The sequence below is a fragment of the Balaenoptera physalus genome, assembly GCF_965194825.1.
Source record: "Balaenoptera physalus genome assembly, chromosome: 20".
Lineage (NCBI taxonomy): Eukaryota > Metazoa > Chordata > Mammalia > Artiodactyla > Balaenopteridae > Balaenoptera > Balaenoptera physalus.
In genome coordinates this window covers 57,236,932-57,258,905 of record NC_138901.1, presented here as the reverse complement: position 1 = coordinate 57,258,905, position 21,974 = coordinate 57,236,932, and the positions used below count along the sequence as shown (strand labels likewise).

The following is a 21,974-nucleotide window of genomic DNA, read 5'->3' as shown; positions in this document are numbered from 1 at the left end:
GGTCTGTCCAGGGAAGGTCCCATAGTGTCCTGCTCGGTTACATTTGGAAGTGTACTGGCAGACCTTCCTCTGTGCCTTTGTTCACGCGCTTTGCTTGGCCTGAAACCCCCTTCCTCCCTTTCTCTTCCCCATCTTCCTTTCATAACCCCTATTTCTCTTTCAAGATGAAACTCAGGTGTTACCTCCCCCAGGAGGCCCTTCCCTCCACCTCCTCCACCCCACTCCCCATTTCCCACTCCCCGGAGAGCTAGGGACCCCACCTCTGTGCTCCCCCAGAGCCCTGGGGACACAGCCACTGAAGCATTTGCAAAACTGTCAATGACGTGATCTCGTGGCTCAGGCCCTATCTCCGTCTTTCCAGCACTCACCGTGGGAATGGCCCACAGCAGGAGCTGGCTAGATGTTCCCTGATCATCTGACCCAGCCTCCACCTATGCAGGATCTCACCTCTAACCAGAGTTCATTGTTCCTGGGGCAGCCTATGCACTGGAGGAGCGCTCTGACGAGCTGAGAGCTTTGTATTGAGCTGAGATCTTGCAACAGGACAGCTGTGTATTTGAGCTTCAGGTTCCAGGGTGGACCCATTTACCTCTATGTATTTCCTCTTTCAAAGTCAGTTCCTTACCACGGTTTCTATTTTTAATGACCTCTTTAAATAACCTGGTTGTGAGCTTTTTGAAAATCTAAACTTACCACCGTGGCGAGTTCCCTTTTACCTCTGTACTGTCTTGCAACCTACAAGGTAGTTGCTAGTATTACCATATTTTTTTCTCAGTAGGTGAGAAACAAAAGCACAGAGTGATTAAGAATCATGTCCGAGGTCACACGGCTAATAAGTGGCAGAGCCAGGATGAGAAGCCCAGTGGTCTGGGTGTAGAGTCTCCCGGGAGATTCTTACACACTCTGCCCATAGACTCCTGGCAGCCAAGCCCACCTTCCACCCCACAAAAGTCCAGCAGAAATGCCTGGACATGCTTGACCCCCCAGGTTGAGGCTCTGTTTGTCCCTCTGCTGTTTGACAGCAGGAAAGTGGATCAGCCCTGCCTACAATAGGGAGCTTATGAAAAATGCCCAGGCCGGGGCTGGACTCCAGACCACTTAGATCAGAATTTCTAATTTTATCTTTTGGAAAGGTGACTCCAGGGTTGAGAATACTTGAATGAGATGGAGTTTAAGGCTCTAGAAACTCCAATGCTCTGTGGTGGTGCATCATGCAAAGCTGCTGTCCGCATGTGCTGTGGGCCAGTGACCGGAAAGGCCCTCAGTGCCCTACCTGGAGCCCAGGATGCTCTACATTCTCTGTCCGGGGGAGGGGTCTCTCGGGAGCAGCCCCCTCAGGTCACAGGTTGGAGGGCTGCCTCGGGGCTGCTTTCCTCTGCTCCTGGTACTTTCTGGAGAAGCTGCGCAGGGCTGTGGGTGTGAAAGGTGGGAACACCTTGACCCGGGTTCCCCGTGCAGAGGATGTAACTAGCCCCATGGTACAAACTGGTACAGGCTTAGTCTGAGTCATGGGGATAGGTGGCTGTTTTCCAGACCCTCTGTCTCTGCCCCAGGGAAATAATTTTGTACGCAATCCAACACTGAGTACAGGGGTCAGGGCTTATAAAAACCCTGAAGTATCCCCAAATTCCATACATAACATGCCTGTCAAATAGAAGGTGCTCAGGTCACTTCAGCACCTGGCAAGCTCTAGCTGTAGCATCCCAGGTTGTGTTTGAAATTAAGGACAACAGGTGGGAAAAAGAACTGCGGAAATGATGGGAGAGCCAAGGACCAGGGCAGCCTAGAAGCGTCTTACGCAGGCTCGTCACTACTCAGGGTCACTTGCAAGAAGAGAGGCGGGACCCTTGTGTACTGAACTGAAACACACACGACTCCAGGCTAGGAGGTGTTGGCTGGGCCATCTGTTACCAAGGTGATGCCCCCCAAGCTGTCTCTGTTGCAGACGGTGACAAACACCTTCCGGACGGCTAACATCCGGATCCAAAGCCAGGACCAGAGGCTGCTGACACTGTTGCTGGACAAGGACAGTTGCCGCATGTACAGGGACGTGGCCAGGTGAGGCTGGGCTCCGTGCCCCTGGGGCAAAGCTTCCCGGCTGCCGGCCCCGCCCCCGCTCTTGCCTCGAGCCCTGAACGCCTTGTCGGGGTGGGTGGTGGGCCAGGCAGGTATCCCTGATGGGTGTGGACTCAGGTGATGACTTAAATCCAGGAAGAAGAGCAAATGACGGCTGACCCTGGGCAGTAGCTGAGATTAAGTGTTCCCGAGATTCTTCTACAAATGCTCAGCCTGCAGGCCTCCTGATCCAACCCCCTGTGCTGGCACTGGCCCCCCAACACGGGCTGCCCTTCCGTGGCAGCTACGAGCCAGTTAACACGACACTTACTGGTGTCCCCCGGGGAGGTGTATTTGGGTCAGGCAGGCACACAGGGTGACCCATTCAGGCGTAACCTCCTCTCCGCGCGCTCGCCCCAGGCTCAGGGCGCTCCTTCTCGTTCTGACTCTTCCTCTTCCCTCTGCGGAGCCCCCTTGTCTAGACCCGACAATAAAGGGGCTACGTTTAAAATGCCCAGCAGATCTGACCCCTGAGACGGGTCTCCTGAGCTGGCCTCTCTCCGCCCACAGGTTCGAGGTTGCTCCCTGCCCAGAGCCGTGTTCTGGGGCCCAGAAATCCAAGGCGCTGGGGCTCAGCTCACACCCGGAGGAGATGGAAAGAACCAAAGCCAAGGCCAAGCCCCTTCTAATGCCCATCAACACGTTCTCTGGCATCGTCCAGTGAGCCCAAAGGGGCTGCAGAATCGCTGAGTCTGAGAGCGGCGGGCCCGAGAGGAAGGATACACTACCCCACCCGCCCCAAACACTCACACCAACGTCTAGAACAAGGCTCCCTGGGGCGGCTTCCAGCCACACCTAAAAGCCAGCAAGTCCCAGGAGCACAGGGAGCTGGCCGTGGCGGGTGCGACGGAGCAGGGCCCACACGAAGGGCCGAGGAGGCCCTGGCCAAGCTGTGCACACAAAGCCTAGCTCCTTGCGCCTGTGTCCACTCCTTCGTTGATTTCCAATCCCTGCCTCTCCCACTCAAGCTCCCCACCCTGCCCTTAAAACCAAGGTGAGAGCTGCTGTCCCGTGGCCTGGGGCCCCGTGGCCTGGGGCAAACAGGACGTGGGCAGTGGCAGCCCCTCCCGCCCAGTTTGTTCCCTTCCCTCTAGCGGGCCACTGCCCACCTCGCCCACTCCCAGGCAGGCGTCTCTCCCGGTTGAGAGGAAATGTCAGATTCAATAAATGCACACTAAAATCTTTCTGCTCTCATCTATATCGAGCAATACTTGTGTTTTAGTAGAGAGCAGAGGCACTGCGTAGTCTAACGTAATGACTCTGCTTAGGCCCAGGTAAGAGCTTGGTGAAACATTCACTGGTGTGTTCCGTCCACCTGCCCGGCCCCCTCCTCGTTCGCGTTCACTGAGGGCCTCCTGACCGGAGATGTCCCCAGAACGGAGGGGGGAATGCAGGCTCATTTCAGAGGAGCCAGAGGTTAAAGGCATCCAAATTCTTGGCTTTTGAGTTCAGATGTTAAGTCCAGATGTTATCCAGATGTTAAGTCCATACCTATCACCTGGGCAATTCCAGGGGATGGTGGCAGTGGGATGGAAGAGTCCCTTCCAATTTTGGGACCCAAGAGTGGAGAGGTAGGCACTTCCCTTTTGGCCTTATTGCCCTGGGAGTGGGGGCAGGTCTCAGAGCACATTCTCAGAGCCTAGGGGCATGGTGTAAGAGGGGCTGCCTGGGGGCCTAGGCAGATGGGCCCAAGAGCAAGCTTAAAGAGAGTCCCAGCACCTCTGTGGGCACAGGAAGCAGGTACGGTTTTCCCCAGGTAGTTGAAAGCAAACAAGCCCAAGGTAAGAGGTGCAGCCATGAGTGGCTACAGGGACCACAGGACCTGAAGCCTGGATGTGGACCGCAGGCACCTTGATGGACACTACGTGGTGAAATCCCTGCCCCTCAGTGGCGATCCACCCTGGACAGGTGAAGACCGAGAAGTTGATGGATGTGCGGTCCTCCACCGAAGCTGCCCCCGCGGAGCCCAGGGAGGAGAGGGACTAGGGACAGCCCTGAATGTAACTGAGGTGGTTTTAAACGGGAAATGACTGATATCACTGAATTCGAGTGAGTTTATCTGAACATGGCTAGATTTTCTTTTTCTGTCATTGGGGTTATGTAAATTGATTCATATCAATTTGGGCAACAAGTACTAGGTTCTTGAAATAAAGAGCTGCAGGGTTTACCAGCTGTTACAGTTAGGTGAGGGCTCTGGGCCTTCTCCCCCAACAATCTCTCCACCAGCTTACAAAGAAAGTACGTCATAGACCAAATTCTGCTGCACACTCAGATATGCATTGGCAAGTAGCCCTCCTCATCCCCACCCTCAGTCAAATTAGGTGCTCCGAACAAACCTTGCTTGAAACATTCACGCAAGGACACTGGGTGGCTGGACGCTGGGCCATCTCAAAGTAAAGTCTTCCCTTCCAAAGGGTCTGGACTGCTGGAATCTCCGGATTCTTAATCCTGTTCACCAAGGGAGGAAATGCCTCCAAAAGTTATAAACAATCCATGTGACTTGGACACCACGAATTTCACCAATGAAATTTTGCCAATATCTCTCGGGATAATTAATGAATCCACTTCCGTTGATCTGAGATCATTAACGTGCTTATATTCACTGCCTCTGGAGCGTGACTTTTGGATGAAATGTTAGCTAACCACCTCTGGCGTATGTATTCCCCAAATGGACAACTAGGCACTCTCAGGTGTAGATTAAAATGATCCAGTACATGCGTAACGTTGGCCGGCGGTGGGCTTGAGGGTGGGTGCTGGACGGGGCTGCCTGGAGGAGCTGCCACCTCGAGACCACCCTCAGCTGTCAGTCCCTCTCTGGGGATTGTCTCCACTTAAGAAAACCGTGTCACCTAAGGTCGTGCCTCTTCCAGAGGCAGCTCACATCCAATCAAACAGTTCTAGGCCCTGGGGACAAAAATAGCACTTTGATTCCAATGGAGACAGACAATCAACAAGATAGAGCCGTGAAACAGAAACCGGTAGTGTGTCTGACAGCGATGCGTACCACGGAGGAAAATAAGCAGGGAAGGGGAGAGTGTGAGTCTGGGCGTGGGGTGGGGGGCGGTGGTTTGTCAGCGAGGGTAGACAGGGACGGTCCCTGAGGGAAACGGGGTCGTCCTTGATCAGGGGGCCCATGAGTAAAGACCTAAAGAACACGGGGCAGGGGGGCATATCATGAATTCCACTCTCGCTCCTCCCCAGCCAAGTTTTACTTGCCTGAAGCAGTTCAGGGATCTAACTCAGCACCGTGGGCTACGCGGGGGCCCTGGGGGTGGCCTCGAGCGCACCCTGCAGGCCTCAGCCCGCGACCCTCCCGCACCTGCGCATGTCTGGCAGGTGCGGCGACAAAGGCCGTGGGGCGTGGCAGGTGCGGCCCGCAGGTGCGCCGGCCCCGCCCCTTAGGGGCGGCGCCCTCCGGGCGGGGCCACTTCCGGGCCGGTGGCCGGACGTGGGGTGGGGGCGGCCGTTGACCCGGTGACCGCGGCGCCGCCGGAGGCTGGAGGTGCCGTGCGGCTCGCTGCCCGCCTCCCTTCAGGGGACATGACGCCGCGCCCGCCCCGCGCCCCGCCGCGCCCTCCGCCCGCCCGGGTCTGACGGAGCCGGGCAGCCATGAGCGCCAACCCCCAGTGGGACATCAGCAGGGCGCTGGGGGTGGCCAGGTTCTTCCATCTGGTGTGCGGGGTCCGGGATGCCTGCGTGACCCCGTTCCTGACCCTCTACCTGCGGCAGCTGGGCTTGGCCGCGCCCTGGGTGGGCATCCTAATGGGAACCAAGCACCTGATCGCAGCCTTCTGGGCTCCCTTCTGTGCCTTCCTGGCCAAAAGCTACCAGAAGCGGAGGGTGCTTCTGATAGGCTCGCTGCTCGGCTCGGTGGGAGCCAGCCTGTTGATGGTCCTGGTGCCGCCCTTGGACAGAGACCCAGGGTACCGCTCGTGTAATGGAAGCCACAGTGTGACCGCCACGGTCCCACCACCGGGGGTCGCACTCACTGTGAACGTCACCTCCGCCCCAGAGCCAGCTCCGAACCACCCAGCGCCCAGCCTCCCAGCCGAGAGGAGTACTGGGGTCGCCCCAGCCGATGGCTTCAGAGGAGGGCCTGGCGAAAGTGGCCAAGAACCTTTCAGTCGTCTGCCCAGCTCCTTTGTGGGCTCCATCCAAGGAACCAGGACCACATCCCGAGTTCTCCTCCATCCTATTACTTCAAGAGTGAAAGATAATCCCCAGGAAGGTGCTTTTAGGGTGGTCAGCCCTGCCCTCCCTTTGCTTGCTGGGGGTATGGCGTTGGCAAGTCCGGCCAACCAGTCGGCAGCCAAGGGGATGGCGGGGGCCTTCGACCTCTCCTTGGAAGGGTTGCGGTGGACTTTCATCCTCTCCCTGGGCTCCATGGTGTTCTGGGAGCTGCTGACATCCCCTCTGGAGCAGGTGGCAGATGACAGCCTTTATGAATACCTGGATTTTGTGGACGCCACTGACCGCTACAGAAGCCTGTGGATCTGGAGGCTGCTGGGCATGTCGGCAGGCGTGTGTGGCATCTCAGCCTTGGTGGGGCAGCTGGACTGCTTCCTGACGACAAATGGCCCCCGGGGTGTAGTGCATTTCTACGGCTACTCACTGGTCAGCACCCTGGCTTTACTGGTGAGCATTGCCTTTCCCGTCCCCGTCTGCAGGCGGTGGGAGCCCAGCTACAAAATGGTCAAAGCCCTGTCTCTCGTAGGCGGTGACCCCCGCCTCATCACCCTCGCCCTCACTGTATTCTTGATAGGAACCGCCACCAGCACCGTGCAGAACTTCCTGTTCTGGCACATGAAAGACCACGGGAGCAGCGAGCTGGTCATGGGCTTCTCAGTGGCCCTGGGCTGGCTGGGGGAAATTCTACTTCATCCTCTCAAAACTCCGTTGCTTAGGAAGCTGTCCAGGGTGGGCACGGTGGGGCTAGGGCTGGGCTGCCTGGCGGGGCAGCTGCTGTATTTCTCTTTCCTCTGGAGCTGGTGGTCCGTCCTCCCCGCTCAGATCTTGAGCGCCATCAGCCACGGGGCTCTGTGGTGGGCAGTCGGGGCCTCCATAGAGCATCTGGCCACTCCAGGAACAGAGAGACCTCTGAGTGCCATGTTCCGAAGCCACTTTTATGGGGGCGGGGCCAGCCTGGGCAGCTTCGTTGGGGGCTTCATGGTGATGAGCTTCAGCTTAGCTGTGCTCTACCGGGCCTGCTGCGTGGTCCTGTTGCTCTGGCTGGCCTTGTTCCTGTCCATCCAGCCCAGACTGCCCCAAGAGCGGAAAATCAACTACTCTAAGCTGCTGGCCGTGGAGGCCAGTGACACGAGTGACTCTGAGCAGGGGACCGAACGGGACTGGCTTGTGAAGGCCATGAGGGACGAACACTCAGACTGGAGTGGCTGAGAGACAGTCAGGATGCGGTGATCTGGGAAGGAGCCAAAGGGACGGACAGCACTTATAGCCTGCTGAGGGCAAACCCCACGAGTCCTGCCAAGACGGCAGGGAGCCTGGGGAGAGAGAAGCACGTCTGTGCCAAAGCCCCACGGGATCACCTCATCGCATGGTTTTCTTTACTTCTGTAGTAAAAGGAGATTTAACTTTTGGCTGTTCAGTCTTTTTAAAATAATGGAGCAAGAATACATTTGCTAAAAAACAAAAAATTTCCCTTTGTGGTCGCTCTCCTTTGGCGCATGCGGTTTGCAAGAGCTTTGCGTGGTGCTGTTGATTTCAGTCACTGCTGAACTGCTCAGGTGAAACTGACGGGGCTGGGAAGGCGATGGAACTGCAGAACTCAGTCGGCGGAGGGGGCAGCAGGCTTCGATGAGTCACGTACATTCCTGTGGATCCTAAGGCTTGAGCCCGAGCCTGTAAAAGCCATGCCGTGGGCAGGTAAGGATGGTAATGAGAACCGAAACTCTTCTCTCTGTCTCTCTCTCTCCACTGATACACAGGTGCCCACACTCACACCCAGGTACTTAAGTCTCCAAGAAGAGAAAATGATAGGAAGTGTAATGTGTGTTGGGGGGGGATAGGGGGTGGAGGTGAGTAGGTTTTCATTCTTACTCTCAGACGTGTGCGTCACCAAAATAAGATCCTTAGATTCGTCTTCCATACTTAGATGAGAGCAAGAGCCATTTCACGTCCTTTGGACTCCCATTTTGCAGGCTCCACCTTTCAAGAGCACATGGGAGACTTTTTGCATCTGCTTCGTGAGGGTTCGGCAGCCTCCTTAGGGCTAGGATGCTAGTACCTGTGCCATTGGACCTCCCACAACAAACCTATGAATAAATCAAAGTTGTTCACTGCATTTTACAAGCAAGAAAACAGAGTCTCAGAAAAGTCACACATTGGGTCACTGGAGGAAACACCTCCAGGGCCCTGATCTCCTTCCCGCAGATCTGGTGCATTTTCCGCCATGCCAGTAGTTCCCAAGGCTGGATTCAGACACCAGCCACAAATTCGGGGGTCCCCAGGGCCACCCTCACTTCTGACCAACTGGCTACAAATTTGGGGTTCCCACTTTCCCCCTCAGGTTCAATAATTCACTAGAATGACTCACAGAACCTATGAAAGTACTACACGAATGATTACAGTTTTATTATAGCCAAAAGAGACAAACCAGAACCAGCCAAAAGAAGAGACACATAGAGTGAGGTCTGGAGGGTCCCAAACGTGAAGCGGCCACGTCCTCTCTCCACGGGGTCAGAATCCACCACCTCTGAGCCACGGATGTGTGCAAATACACGGAGCATCGCCACCCCGGGAGACTCTGGCATCCGTGGTTTCCATTACATCAGCATGGTTCATTGAGTCATTGGTCTGTCACTCAATCTTCAGCCCCTGTCCCCTTCCCAGAAGTCAGGCTGTTGTCACAGGGCTCAAAGCCGCAAACTTCTATTTAATCACGTGGTTGCTCTTTCTGGCACAGCAGTTCCCTTCCCAGTTATCTCATTAGCATTAGGGTCCCTCACTAGTTACTTCATTAACATAAACCAGGGGCCCTCCCGGAGTCACCCATCAGCATAAACACGGGTGTGGTCCAGAGAGACCCACCAAAAATAACAAAGACACTCTTATAACTCAGGAAATTCCAAGGATTTAGAGGCTGCCTTCCAGGAACCAGGGACAAGGGGCAGCCAGCAGGACCAACAGAAAACATATATACACACACAGAACAAGACAAGACAAGCTGAATGTCAAGTGAGAAGTTCAAACAGTGTTTCAGGAAGTGTGGGGCAGGCGTGATGGTTGAATGCTGGGAGAAAACCTCATGGAGATGATGAAATAGGCCTGCATATCGAAGGAAGGATCGGGTCACAAAGACTTAGACCTCAGAGGTGTGACTTTTACGCTAGTAACCAGCCGCTAGATCAGTTCAGCATCATAAAGTTAAAAGCAAATGAAATCCTTAGCTCGCAGCCTCGTGGCTATCAGAGATACTGAGTTCTAACACATCTTAGTTCCGGCTAAGAGGAAAGTAAATATTGGATGAGCCATTAACCTTTCTGCTCAGCCTTACTTAAACCTTCATTTCCCAGGTGAGTTTGCAGAACACTTGATCCTAGCAGGGAGGGGGGTGGGGGCATTAAAAAAGAATTCTGTGCCAAACAATTTAAGAAATTATGTAAATGATGTCACCTCTTAGAAACTTACAATACATATTAGCAAAGAAAGACTCTGGAAAGCCCTATAGCCAACAAATTTGTTTAACTTTGTTGGCCCTGTAATTCCCCTGACATAACACGTATCACAACCTTCTTCCAGGTACACAAATCACTATCTTGCAGAACTAGTGTTCCCTAGAAGAAGCTTGGAAAACACCAATGTTGGTAGTTTTCTGGGTGACCTTTTCGACTCAGGGACAAATCTGGGCTCCCACACCCAGATTGGCAAGAATCGAGGGTATCCGTGCTACAAAGCTATCTCATTAAGTCAGAGCATCCACTCATTTTACAGGTGAAGCAACTAAGGCTCAGGAGGTTAAAATTCAAAACCAGATCTGTTTGAGCCCACCTGCTCAAGCTGTATGTTGAAACTGGCTCAGATAAGTGGAGAGGCTATTCTACAAGGGTAGCGGGTGATGACCAGGCAGGGGCATGGCGGGGACAAGACACTAAACTTGCTTGTGGATTTTGTATGAGGAGTTGTGGAAAATAGGTTGGAGACATGGGTTGGAGTCAGATTGTGGACACCCTCAATATCACCCTAAGGGAAAGGGAATTCACACAGGTTGAACCATGCCCACCCCCTCTGTGCCTGACACCTGCACATGTCACGCTCATAATTCTCACCACACAAATGCTCATTTTACAGCAGGGGAAACTGAGGCTCAGAGAGGTTAACCGACTTAGCTGCTCAGGGTCATGACTATTTGGATGGTGGAACATAGATTGAACCCAATCTCATGGTCCTTCCTCTGAATATTCACACTGCTTTCTGGAAGTGAAGATTTTACCAGCCAGTTGAGAGGCACTGAAAGTTTAGACTGTCTCTTGCGGGTTGCACCGTGAACAATGGGTCTGGGTTGCGGGAGCTCCGTCAGGGCTGGGATGTCTGTTTTGGACAGACCATTGCAATTGTCTGGGCAGGAAGGGGGCTGCATCTCAGAAGCATGTGATGATCTAATGATGTGACAATGTATGTGCCACAGATTGAATTGTGTCCCCTCCAAACTCATATGTTGAAGCCCTAACTGCCAATGTGATGGTATTTGGAGATAAGGCCTTTGGGAGGTAATTAGGGTTAAATGAGGTCATAGGGTGGGGCCCTAATCCGATGGGATTGGTGTCTTTATAAGAGGAAAAGGAGACACCTGAGAGCTCTCTCTCCCTCTCCCTCCCTCCCTCCATCTCTCCTTCCCTCTTTCTTTCTCTCTCTCTCTCCCTCTCTCTCCACCAGTGCAAGAAGAAAGGCCACGTGAGGACACATGGAGAAGACCACTGTCTACAAGCCAGGAAGAGAGGCCTCACCAGAAATTGAATTCGCCAGCAATTTGACCATGGACTTCTAGCCTCCAGAACTGTGAGAAAATAAATGTCTGTGGTTTTAAACCACCCAGCCCATGGTATTTTATTATGGCAGCCGGAGAAGACTAATGCAGTATGCAAAGGAGTTTCAGAGATGGAATCAACAATATAGCCCTTGGTTATTGATCGACTAATGATGTGGAGGTTAAGGAAGAAGGAGGTATCAAGGATCACAGATGATTTTGCAATTTTGAACCCATGTGATGAGGGAAAAAGTATGTAGAAAGGGCAGAGTCCAGAATGACAGAAAACCAGTGCCTATATCATAAAAATGAAAGACAATACAGAAAAAACATTACTCCTAAGCCTGCTAGGTCCCTTCCACAATGGATGACTGTCACCGAGACCAGGGATATGGCTGTTTGGTGATACTTGTGATGTGAGGCAGAGCAGAAGACATTTCCAAAATCAGAGGGCTTTTCCAGAGCAATGTTCAGGAAACCTGACTCTCTTTTCAAGTCTGGTTGGGAAATAGCTTGGAGACATGAGTTTGGACTGGACTGCAGTTCCTCTGGACCCTGGGAGCCTGTGATCTGTGATGGGAGGGTGATGTGGTGAGGTGTCTTCTGTTACAGAAGTGAAGCTTAAGATGTGACCCCTCGGGCAAACACTTATCCTTCCAAGGTCTCACCTTCCAAGTCTGATAAACAAGGGCCTTGGCCTCCATGATCTTCCAAATTGTGCCGTTTGACTGGACATGATCTCTTCCTTTGAGCCTCGGCCCTTCTCATCCAGCAGAACGGCATGGCGTCCTGGAACCCGAGGGATGCACTGAATGAATGTTTATTTCCTTCCCTGAACCTGGCACTGAGCCCCTGGTCTGCTGTGCAGCATGGCCACGTGGAGCCCTAAGTCCCAGCCCTAGACTGACCCTCTGCCCTCAAAACCAGGGCTCCAGAGGAGTGATGGGATGAACCCGAGGGGCGGTCCCTGGGGGCTGGAATTGCGAGCCTGTGGGTGGGGGTCTGCGGTGGAAGGGGGAGGCCCAGGCAGGCACCTTCAGCGCAGGGAACTCCCTCCTAGCAGCATCCAAATTCCAGCTCTGCACACGTCAACCATCATAGGCTGCAACCTTGGACTCCTGCATCCCCTCTACCCTGTGCCCGGGATGAGGGCATCCTCTCGGGCCAGAGAGGCCATTTTCTACCTCCACATGGAGTGCGAGGGCCATAAGCTGAGGGCCGTGAGCTGGGACCGCGGAGAACAAACCAGGACAGGAAGGAAGGGAGTCGGCCCGCAATTCAGAAGTGTTCCACCAGGGGGCACCAAACACACGGGGAAACACCCGCCTGGCTTCCTTTGGCAAACATGGGCCCAGGCCCTTCCCAAAGCTCCAGTTCAGGGTGAGGCCAGCTCCCTGAGGACCCTTTAGATCTTGAAGCTGGGAACTACAGGAAAAAAAAAAAAAAAAACAAGGATCAGGTGCCACTGTTGAGCTGGCTTTGAGTGAGAGATAGGACACCTCCAGGAGAAGGACTTCGGAGAGGTGATGGCTGCAGGGTTTGCAGTGGACTTGGCAGGTAAGAGACACAAGTACCAGCGGCCCTGCCAGCTCAGAACAGCCGCTGGTATTTCTTCCTGAGGAGACAAGCTACCCTTATGCTACTTTGGTCTTGGTCAGGTTGGGTGGGAGTCCCTGTAAGTGTGAAAGAAACAGGACAAAAGACTGCATGTACCACTTGAAGATCCCAGGGCTGATGGCCATATGGGATCACAGCCTTGATAGGAATAATATCAGCTTCACAGGTCCTCACCTCCTGCTCCTCAGCCCCCATCCCTCCAACCCTGGCTGCCCCTCGAGTCTCACCTGTTTATATCTGGATGCCTGCAGTGAGGGCCTCACCAGCGTTTACCAATTACTCTGCTTTCACCAGCCTTCACCCCCTACCGATGGAAAAAGATGGGAGGATTTGTCACCTTTGGGAAAAACCTGAGACCCTCTGATACCACCAAGATACGACCTCTTCCTTTCTCTCCGGAAGCAGGTGGCATCGACAAACTGCCTCTTTCTATTGTTCTTGGCAAGATATATTAAAATCTGTGTGCCCTTTTCCCAGAAAAGAGACTAGACTTCCAGTAAGGAGAGAATCTTTTTTTTTAAATTTATTTATTTATTTATTTATTTTTGGCTGCGTTGGGTCTTCATTGCTGTGCGCGGGCTTTCTCTAGTTGCCGCGAGCAGGGGCTACTCTTTGTTGTGGTGCGTTGGCTTCTCATTGCTGTGGCTTCTCTAGTTGCGGAGCACGGGCTCTAGGCTCACAGGCTTCAGTAGTTGTGGCACGCGGGCTCAGTAGTTGTGGCTCACGGGCTCTAGAGCGCAGGCTCAGTAGTTGTGGCGCACGGGCTTAGTTGCTCCGTGGCATGTGGGATCTTCCCAGAGCAGGGCTCGAACCCATATCCCCTGCATTGGCAGGCGGATTCTTAACCACTGCGCCACCAGGGAAGTCCCAGGAGAGACTCTTTTGCTTGGAGGTTGTAGAGGCTTTCAAGGTTTCCATTGGAGAATAGTGAGATGCTTGCCCTCAGTGGGGTGAATTAGGTGAGAGAGCTCTGGTTGGGTGGTGTCACTACTGAACCTGCCATAAATAATGGCCACGCGGGGCCACCATTTCTAAGGAAAGTTGTGAGAGGTATCTGAATGCCTTCCCCCCTCACAACAGCTGCCACCATGCCAGTTGTGGGCAGCAAACATACTTGGCTGTGTCTGTCCCAGGGGCTGGTGAGCCAGACCAACTCGGGGGCTCAGGACATTTAAAGAAATACTGTCTTCCACAGAGGGGGTAATATCTGAATATGCTTGGCATTTTCTTGGATAGAGACTAAAGAAGCATTTAGAAAACAAAACCATTTTTTAAAATGAACTCTTCTGTGTTACTTGGTGCCCAGAAATCTTTGCCTTACTACAATCAAAGGAATCTAAGCAAGGTGACCTGGGAGAGGAGAGAAGAGATACCGGGTACCATTACTACATCCAAACTGGGGCCCACCACCAGCATCATGACGTCCACCAATGGAAACATGATGGGGTTTACAGGTGGAGGACAAAGTTTGCAAACAGGCACGTGTAGCATCAAAGCATACAATCAACAGAGCAAAAGGCAGCCTATGGAATGGGAGAGGATATTTGCAAATCCTACATCAGACAAGAGGTTAATATCCAGTATAAAGAACGAACTCCTACAACTTAACAACAAAAAACAAACAACCCAATTATAAATATAGGCAAAGGACTTGAATAGACATTTCTCCTAAGAGTATATACAAATGGCCAACAAACACATGAAAAGATGCTCCACGTCTATAATCATTAGGGAAATGCAAACCGAAACCATGATGAGATACCCATTGTGGATGGTTGCTATCAAAAAAACAAAAACAAAAAAACAAAAGACCAGAAACAAAAGAACCAGAAAATAACAGGTGTTGACAAAGATATGGAGAAATTGGAACCCTTGTACACTGTTACAAGGAAACGAAAAATCCTGCCTTTTTCTAAACATACGTCTCATGAGGAAGCCTGTAACTTAGCTGCACCTGCACCAGCGCAGAAGGACGACTGCCTCACCTTTTTCTTATTTCCAATCCCCTTTCCCCACACTCCCCACACCTCAGACCACCCTGCTTCTTTATCCCATAAATACCTCAAGGCCCTTGCCTTCAAGGAGGTGGAGTTGAGATCAGTTCTCCCGTCTTCCGGCCTCGTGAATAAACCCTTTTTCTGGTGCAAACCTCAGCGTCTCAGCGTTTGGCTCGCTGCACGTCGGGCAAACAAACCTGGCTTGGAGACAACATGAGGTACCTACAGTGGTCAAACTCATACAGACAGTAAGTAGAATGGTTGTTACCAGGGCTGGGGGCAGGGGGAAATGGGAGGTGGTGTTTATGGGTATAGGGTTTTAGTTTTCCAAGATGAAAGAGTCTGGAGGTTGGTTGCACAACCGTGTGAATGGATTTAACACCACTGAACTGTATACTTACAAATGTTTGAGATGGTCAATTTTATGTTTTACCACAATTAAAAAAAAAATTTTTTTTTAAAGAGGCAGGTCGGGGCTTCCCTGGTGGCGCAGTGGTTAAGAATTCCCCCGTCAATGCAGGGGACACGGGTTCGAGCCCTAGTCCGGGAAGATCCCACATGCCGCGGAGCAACTAAGCCCGTGCCCCACAACTACTGAGCCTGCGCTCTAGAGGCCGTGAGCCACAACTACTGAAGGCCTTGCGCCTAGAGCCTGTGCTCTGCAACAGGAGAAGCCACCGCAATGAGAAGACCACGCACAGCAATGAAGAGTAGCCCCTGCTCGCGGCAACTAGCGAAAGCCTGTGCGCAGCAACGAAGACCCAACGCAGCCAAAAATAAATAAATAAAATAAATTAAAAAAAAAAAAAAAGAGGTAGGTCTAATGGAGGAAGGCTCTGTCTCTTCCTGAGTTTAGCTCTTGGAGCTGAGGGTTCAAGGGTAGGGAGTAGGGGTCCCAGCTCTGCACCTTTAGCGCTAAGAGAGCTTGAGTTTCCACTGGGGGTGGGGGTGGATATTGCTTCCTTCCTTTAGCAAAGAAGCTGCTACTTTGTTCTCCAGCTACCAAAAGACTTAGCAAGGCCCAAGCAATTGTAGGGCCAGGAGGGCCATTCTTCTCCACGCTGAGAGCGCTTTGAACCGTTTGGGAAATGAAAGGATTTCAGGGGACTCACAGCCCGGCTACACTTATCTCCAGGGCTGTGAGCCAGGATCATGCCTTGCATTTTCAAAAGTATTTTCCTTCCAAGATATTCAATTTGTCGTCTGTGACCTTTGGTTCCAACTATAATTTTAGCCAAGGTTAAATCAAAGTGTTTGAAGCTCACAGCTCATGTTTCCACAATAGACTTTGTAAAGTGTTCTGTCTGGCGTCCTGTCTTTTTTCTTTTTTAAAAAATTTTTTATTTTATATTGGACTATAGTTGATTTACAATGTTGTGTTAGTTTCAGATGTTCAGCAAAGTGATTCAGTTACATGTACACATATATCTATTCTTTTTCAGATCCTTTTCCCATATAGGTTATTACAGAGTATTGAGTAGAGTTCGCTGTGCTATACAGCAGGTCCTTGTTGCTTATCTATTTCATAATAATGTGTATATGTTAATCCCAACCTCTTAATTTATCTCTCCCCTGCCACCTCTCCCCTTTGGTAACCATAAGTTTGTTTTCTGAGTCTGTGAGTTTGTTTCTGATATGTAAATAAGTTCATTTGTGTCCTTTTTTTTAAGATTCCACATATAAGTGATATCGTATGATATTTGTCTTTCTCTGTCTGACTGGCTTCACTTAGTATGATAATCTCTAGCTCCATCCATGTTGCTGCAAATGACATGATTTCATTCCTTTTCATGGCTGAGTAATACTCCATTGTATATATGTACCACAACTTCTTTATCTGTTCTTCTGTTGATGGACATTTAGGTTGCTTTCATGTCTTGGCTATTGTAAATAGTGCTACAATGAGCACTGGGGTGCATGTATCTTTTTGAATTATGGTTTTCTGTGGATATATCCCCAGGAGTGGGATTGCTAGAACATATAGTAGCTCTATTTTTAGTATTTTAAGGAACCTCCATACTGTTATCCATAGTGGCTGTATCAATTTACATTCCCACCAACAGTGTAGGAGAGTCCCCTTTTCTCCACACCCTCTCCAGCATTTATTGTTTGTAGTCTTTTTGACGATAGCCATCCTGACCAGTGTGAAGTGATACCTCATTGTAGTTTTGATTTGCATTTCCCTAATAATCCTGTCTTTTTTCTTCTTGTTCTGTAGGAATGTCTTCTACATTCTAGATATTCATCCTTTGTTGATTTTCATGCAGAAAATATCTCTGTTCAGTCTGTCACCATCTATTAACTTTGGTATCCTTTTCTGAACAGGAAGCCTTGATTTGTGATGTAATCAAACTTAAAATTTTTTCCCCTTACAATTTGTTTTGAGGATCGTATTTAAGAATCTACTACCCCTGACTACCAGGTTACAAAGATATGTCTTACATTTTTCAATGTTAGATCCACAGTTTTAGTCTCTCACATTAAGGTCTTTAATCCATTTGGGGTTTCCTTCACATATGCTTAAGATAGGGACCCACCTTTATATTTCTCCATCTAACCAATTGTTAAAATACCATATATTAAACAGCCCACCTTTTCCTCCACTGATTTATGGTACTGCCTCTGTATACCTAGACCTGCCTTTGAGTTCTCTGTTTAGTTTCTTTAATCTATTTATTCCTGCACAATGTCACACTGTTTTTAGCACTTGGCTTTGTAATATGTCTCAGTATTCAGTGTGTCCTTCCTCTTTGCTCTTCTTTTTCAAGTTTTATTTCCCCTTATAAATTTGGAGTTAGTTTGCACCATCTCCGCCCAAAGTCTGGAACTTTTATTGGAATTACATTGAATTTGTACATTAATTTGGAGGAATTTGGCATCTTTACAATTGCTAAGTCACGTTATCCATGAATATGGTATATCTCTCCATTTGTTCAGGTCTTTTTTATATCCTTTAATAAAGTTTTAAATTTTACTTCAAAAAGATCTTATGTAGTTTTCATTATATAAGATCATAAATACTTGATAGTTTCTGATGCTATTGTGAAAGGTAATTTTACTTTCTCTTGTATTTTCAATTGGTATTGACTACTGCTGTCAAAACAAACCCTACTGGTTATTGTATGCTGGGCACCATCTCCAGTTATCTTGCCGAACCCTCTTTTTAGTTCTCTGTCTCTTGACTCAGTTGGGTTTGCTATATAAAAGATCATATCATCTGCAACTAATATCAGTTTTGTCTTTACCCTGTTGACACTTGAACATTTTGTTGTCAGTGGTGATGGTGGTGATGAGGTTCATTGTCTTGGTTAGTGAGGACTTCTAATGCCATATTGAATAGTTATGGTTAAATAACCATATTTGTTTTGTTCCAGACCTTGAAAAGAAAGTATCTAAAGGTTTAAGTATGATGTTTGCTGAAGGTTTTATTAAGTTAAAGAAATTCCCCCTTTTTCCTAGTTTTCATAACATTTCATCATAAACTATGTCAAGAATTTCCTGCATGTATGGAGAAGATGAAGTGATTTTTCTTCTCTACTCCATTTGTGTGATGAATTTTACATCAATATATCAATACTTTGGATTTTTAACTAACCATGAAATCTTAGATAACCCCTATTTGATCCTGATAAATTATGTTTTTAAAAACACACCATTGGATTTGACTGGCCAATATTTAATTGATTAGTTAATTATTTAATTAATTTTGCATTAATGTTCACTTTGTTTTCTTTCCTTTCACTTTCCTTAATCAGTTTTGTCATTATGGTTATACTAGCCTCTAAAATAAGTAAAGCAGCTTTCCCTCTCTCTTATATTTTCTATTGTATGGAACAACTTGTATAAGACAAACCTCAATAAATGGTAAAAACTGGTTGTGCTTGAAGGTCAGTAGAACAGGGGTTTTTTTGTACATACAAGTGTTTATACACTTAGTTTTCTATTTGGTCATATGAAATTTTACATTTTTCTAGAAATTTATCCTTTTTACCCAAGTTTTCAGATGCATTGGTGTATAATTATTGAGGCAGAAACTTCTGCTTGCCTACCCAATATCCATTCTTCTCTCTTCTTCACCCAAATCGTGTTCCTGGCAGCAATTGTGTTCAAGTAAAATGCATAGCTTTATAGATACCCTTGCAGGTGGGGAAAGCAAAAACTTTCCCAGACACAGGTTCCACCTCCTACATAAGCTTCATCCCCTCCTCTTCCCCTTTCCTTAGAGGAGAAACAGCCATCTTGCAGCCATAAGGCAACAAGCATGAGCAAGAAAATCCCACACTCGGCTGAACACAGTCCTTTTTGCTTAGTTGTTCTTTTCTGAAGTTTCGTGTTTCTAAGGGACCTGTGTTTGGTCTTGTTAATTTTATCCACTGTTTTTGCTCTCTCTTTTCATTTGTGCTGTTATTTTTGTTATTTCCTTCATTCTTGTTTCTGTGGGCTCACTATGTTGCTCTTTTTTATTTCTAACTTCTTGAGTTACACAGTAACATCTTTTGTCTTCAGTATTTCTTGTTTTCCAATAAATGTACTCCATGTTTTAATTTCCCTTATGTACTGCTTTAGTACAAATTTGGACATTGTAATTCAGCACAAACCTTGGCATTGTAATTCAGTTCTAAGTATTTCATAATTTCCCTTGTCATTTCCTCTTTAGCCCAAAGGTGATTCAAATTTTTTCCCTAGGAATATGGAATTTTTAAGAGTTCTCCTTTTATTAAATTCTAACTTTATTTCAGTATGGTTGGAAAATGTAACCAATGTCGTTCTTTGTAATTTGTGGAGATTTTCTTTGTTGGCTAGGTATAAAGAACTATATGTGTACACATATTTTAGCTCAAGATTATTAGCTGTGTTAGTCAAATATTCTATCCTGCCTAGTTTTGATCTGCTTGATGTATCATATTCTGAACGAGTTGTGATATAATCTCCCAATATAATTGTTGATATATTCATTTCCCTCATTTTTTTCATGTTTTGTTTTATTTATTTATTGAAGTATAGTTGATGTACATACAATATTATATGTTACAGATATACAATATAGTGATTCACAATTTTTAAAGGTTATACTCCATTTATAGTTATTATAAAATATGGCTATATTCCCCATGTTGTACAATATATCCTTGTAGTTTATTTTATACATAATAGTTTGTACCTCTTAATCCCCTACTCCCATATTGCCTCTCCCCCTTTCCTCATTTTAGCTGTTTGTTGTTTTATATATTTTGAGGATACATTGCTGGGCATGTATATGTTTATGATTGTTATTTCTTCTTTTTTTTTTTCTTTGGCCACGCTGCACGGCTTGTGGGATCTCAGTTCCCCGACCAGGGATTGAACCTGGGTCACGGCAGTGAAAGCCCAGAATCCTAACCACTAGGCCACCAGGGAACTCCCTGGTGTTTCTTCTTGATTTATTATTCCTTAGTAGCATATAACATCTCTAACTATTTATCACCTTAAATTCATTTTTTTTCTTTAACGTTAAAATTGCTACCATGGAGTTCTTTCTTTTTTTAATGTGCCAGGATTTTTTAACCATTTATTTTCCAATTTTGCTTAAATGATCTCTTACTAAAAAATATATTATTGCATGTTGTTTTTAGAGTGAATCAGAGTCTCTATATTTTGATTTGTGAGTTTAATTCATCCTCGTTTATATTTATTAATGTTATGTTAGGACTTCTTTCTGCTATCTCATTTTGTGTTTTCTATTTACTATACTTTCTTTCTACTCCTTTCCATCTTTGGAATGGTTCAAAATGTCCTTCCTTCAGTTGAAAAGTTTGGATTTTATACTTTCCATTGGCAAGATCAAATTATTCTGTAGAAAATAATACATTCCATTTATACTCTTCTCATGGTTAACCTTAGCTTATTATGACCCTTACTTATGTTTATTCTTTCCCCTGTCAGCTTCTTTTTATTTATTTATTTATGTATTTATGGCTGTGTTGTGTCTTCGTTTCTGTGCAAGGGCTTTCTCTAGTTGTGGCAAGCGGGGGGCATTTATTTATTTATTTATGGCTGTGTTGTGTCTTCGTTTCTGTGCGAGGGCTTTCTCTAGTTGTGGCAAGCGGGGGCCACTCTTTATCGCGGTGCGTGGGCCTCTCACTATCGCGGCCTCTCTTGTTGGGAGCACAGGCTCCAGACGCGCAGGCTCAGTAATTGTGGCTCACGGGCCCAGTTGCTCCACGGCATGTGGGATCTTCCCAGACCAGGGCTCGAACCCGTGTGCCCTGCATTGGCAGGCAGATTCTCAACCTCTGTGCCACCAGGGAAGCCCCTGTCAGCTTCTTAAGCTTAACAAATCTGTATGTTTCCTTAAATAGGACAAGTTCCCTAGCATAATTTCAGCACCCTCCACTTTTTCCTCCCTCCATCAGTTCCGCAAGCCCCTTCCCCAGCCACGTTTCTAGTATACAGCTTTATTTCTGAATTATCTGGTTTTTATATTTATTTATTTAATATATATAATAATTCAGTTTTACAATATATATATATATTCCCACCAGGGGAGAAGCTTGTTAATTTAAGTAATGTTACCCTTTTCTAAGGTATGTTCTCCTCTTTACTTTGCATATCTCATTGCTTTATCCTGGATTCATTTCCCATCTTCCTGAGGTACTTTTTTAAAAAATGCTTTCAAGGGAGATCAACTTCTAGAACAGTGAAGTGAGGGTCTTGGTGAACCACTCTCCCATAAAAACAACAAAAACACTGGCAATACAACTAAAGTCAACCATTTTAGAACTCTAGAAATGTACCAAAGCCACTGCCTGAACCGAAAATTATCTATCCAAGAGAAACTACTGAACTTCAACAAGACAGTGGTGTCCAGCCCACAGTCCCTCCCCAGCTTGATGGGTCAGTAGCCATGAAAAGTTAGCAGTCTCAAAGCTGATGGAGAAGTCTGATTTCTCTTGGAGTTCTGTTAAAAGCCCATTCCTAGAGCATAGTCAATATTTTTTCCAAGTTAGAAGCTACCTGAAAAATCTCCATTCCCAAGGTGTTATGGCTATTTGATTTGACTCACAGCTGGGGGTGGCGGGGGAGGGCAGGTGGTATCCCTAGGGCATTACCAAAAACAATAGCAATCTTCTAATAATATCTCAGCTGCCTAAGGTTGTGATTTTGGTTGGAGCAAACAGAAGCCTGACCAACAACAACAAAAGTTTTAAAGTAAGCCCTGGAGAACTAGAAAACCACAGGGAACTTTGAAAAGCTTCACCATATTCCTAGGGATCTAGAAGGCT

The 21,974-nt window shown here is 48.0% G+C and overlaps 2 protein-coding genes across 4 annotated transcripts in view; both read left to right on the top strand.

Moving 5' to 3' along the window:
- PIK3R6 (phosphoinositide-3-kinase regulatory subunit 6) overlaps window positions 1–5,432 on the top strand; it is a 37,141-nt gene extending 31,709 nt beyond the window's left edge. For both annotated transcript variants that reach the window (XM_082441387.1, XM_082441386.1), the window contains 2 exons: window positions 1,946–2,058; window positions 2,626–5,432. In XM_082441387.1, the coding sequence (XP_082297513.1) occupies window positions 1,946–2,058; window positions 2,626–2,779 (267 nt within the window). In that variant the 3' untranslated portion in view covers window positions 2,780–5,432. The remainder of the gene's footprint in view (window positions 1–1,945; window positions 2,059–2,625) is intronic.
- A 115-nt stretch (window positions 5,433–5,547) lies between these two features.
- On the top strand, window positions 5,548–14,108 carry MFSD6L (major facilitator superfamily domain containing 6 like). Of its 2 annotated transcripts, none has more exons than XM_082441394.1 (2): window positions 5,548–12,655; window positions 14,022–14,108. In XM_082441394.1, the coding sequence occupies exon 1, from the start codon at window positions 5,725–5,727 to the stop codon at window positions 7,510–7,512; it is 1,788 nt and encodes a 595-aa protein (XP_082297520.1). In that variant the 5' UTR covers window positions 5,548–5,724; the 3' UTR covers window positions 7,513–12,655; window positions 14,022–14,108. The 2 variants fall into 2 exon arrangements, with proteins under 2 accessions (XP_082297520.1, XP_082297519.1); XM_082441393.1 differs by lacking the exon at window positions 14,022–14,108 and having other exon boundaries at window positions 5,548–7,998; window positions 11,008–11,128.
- Window positions 14,109–21,974: the final 7,866 nt, after the last annotated feature.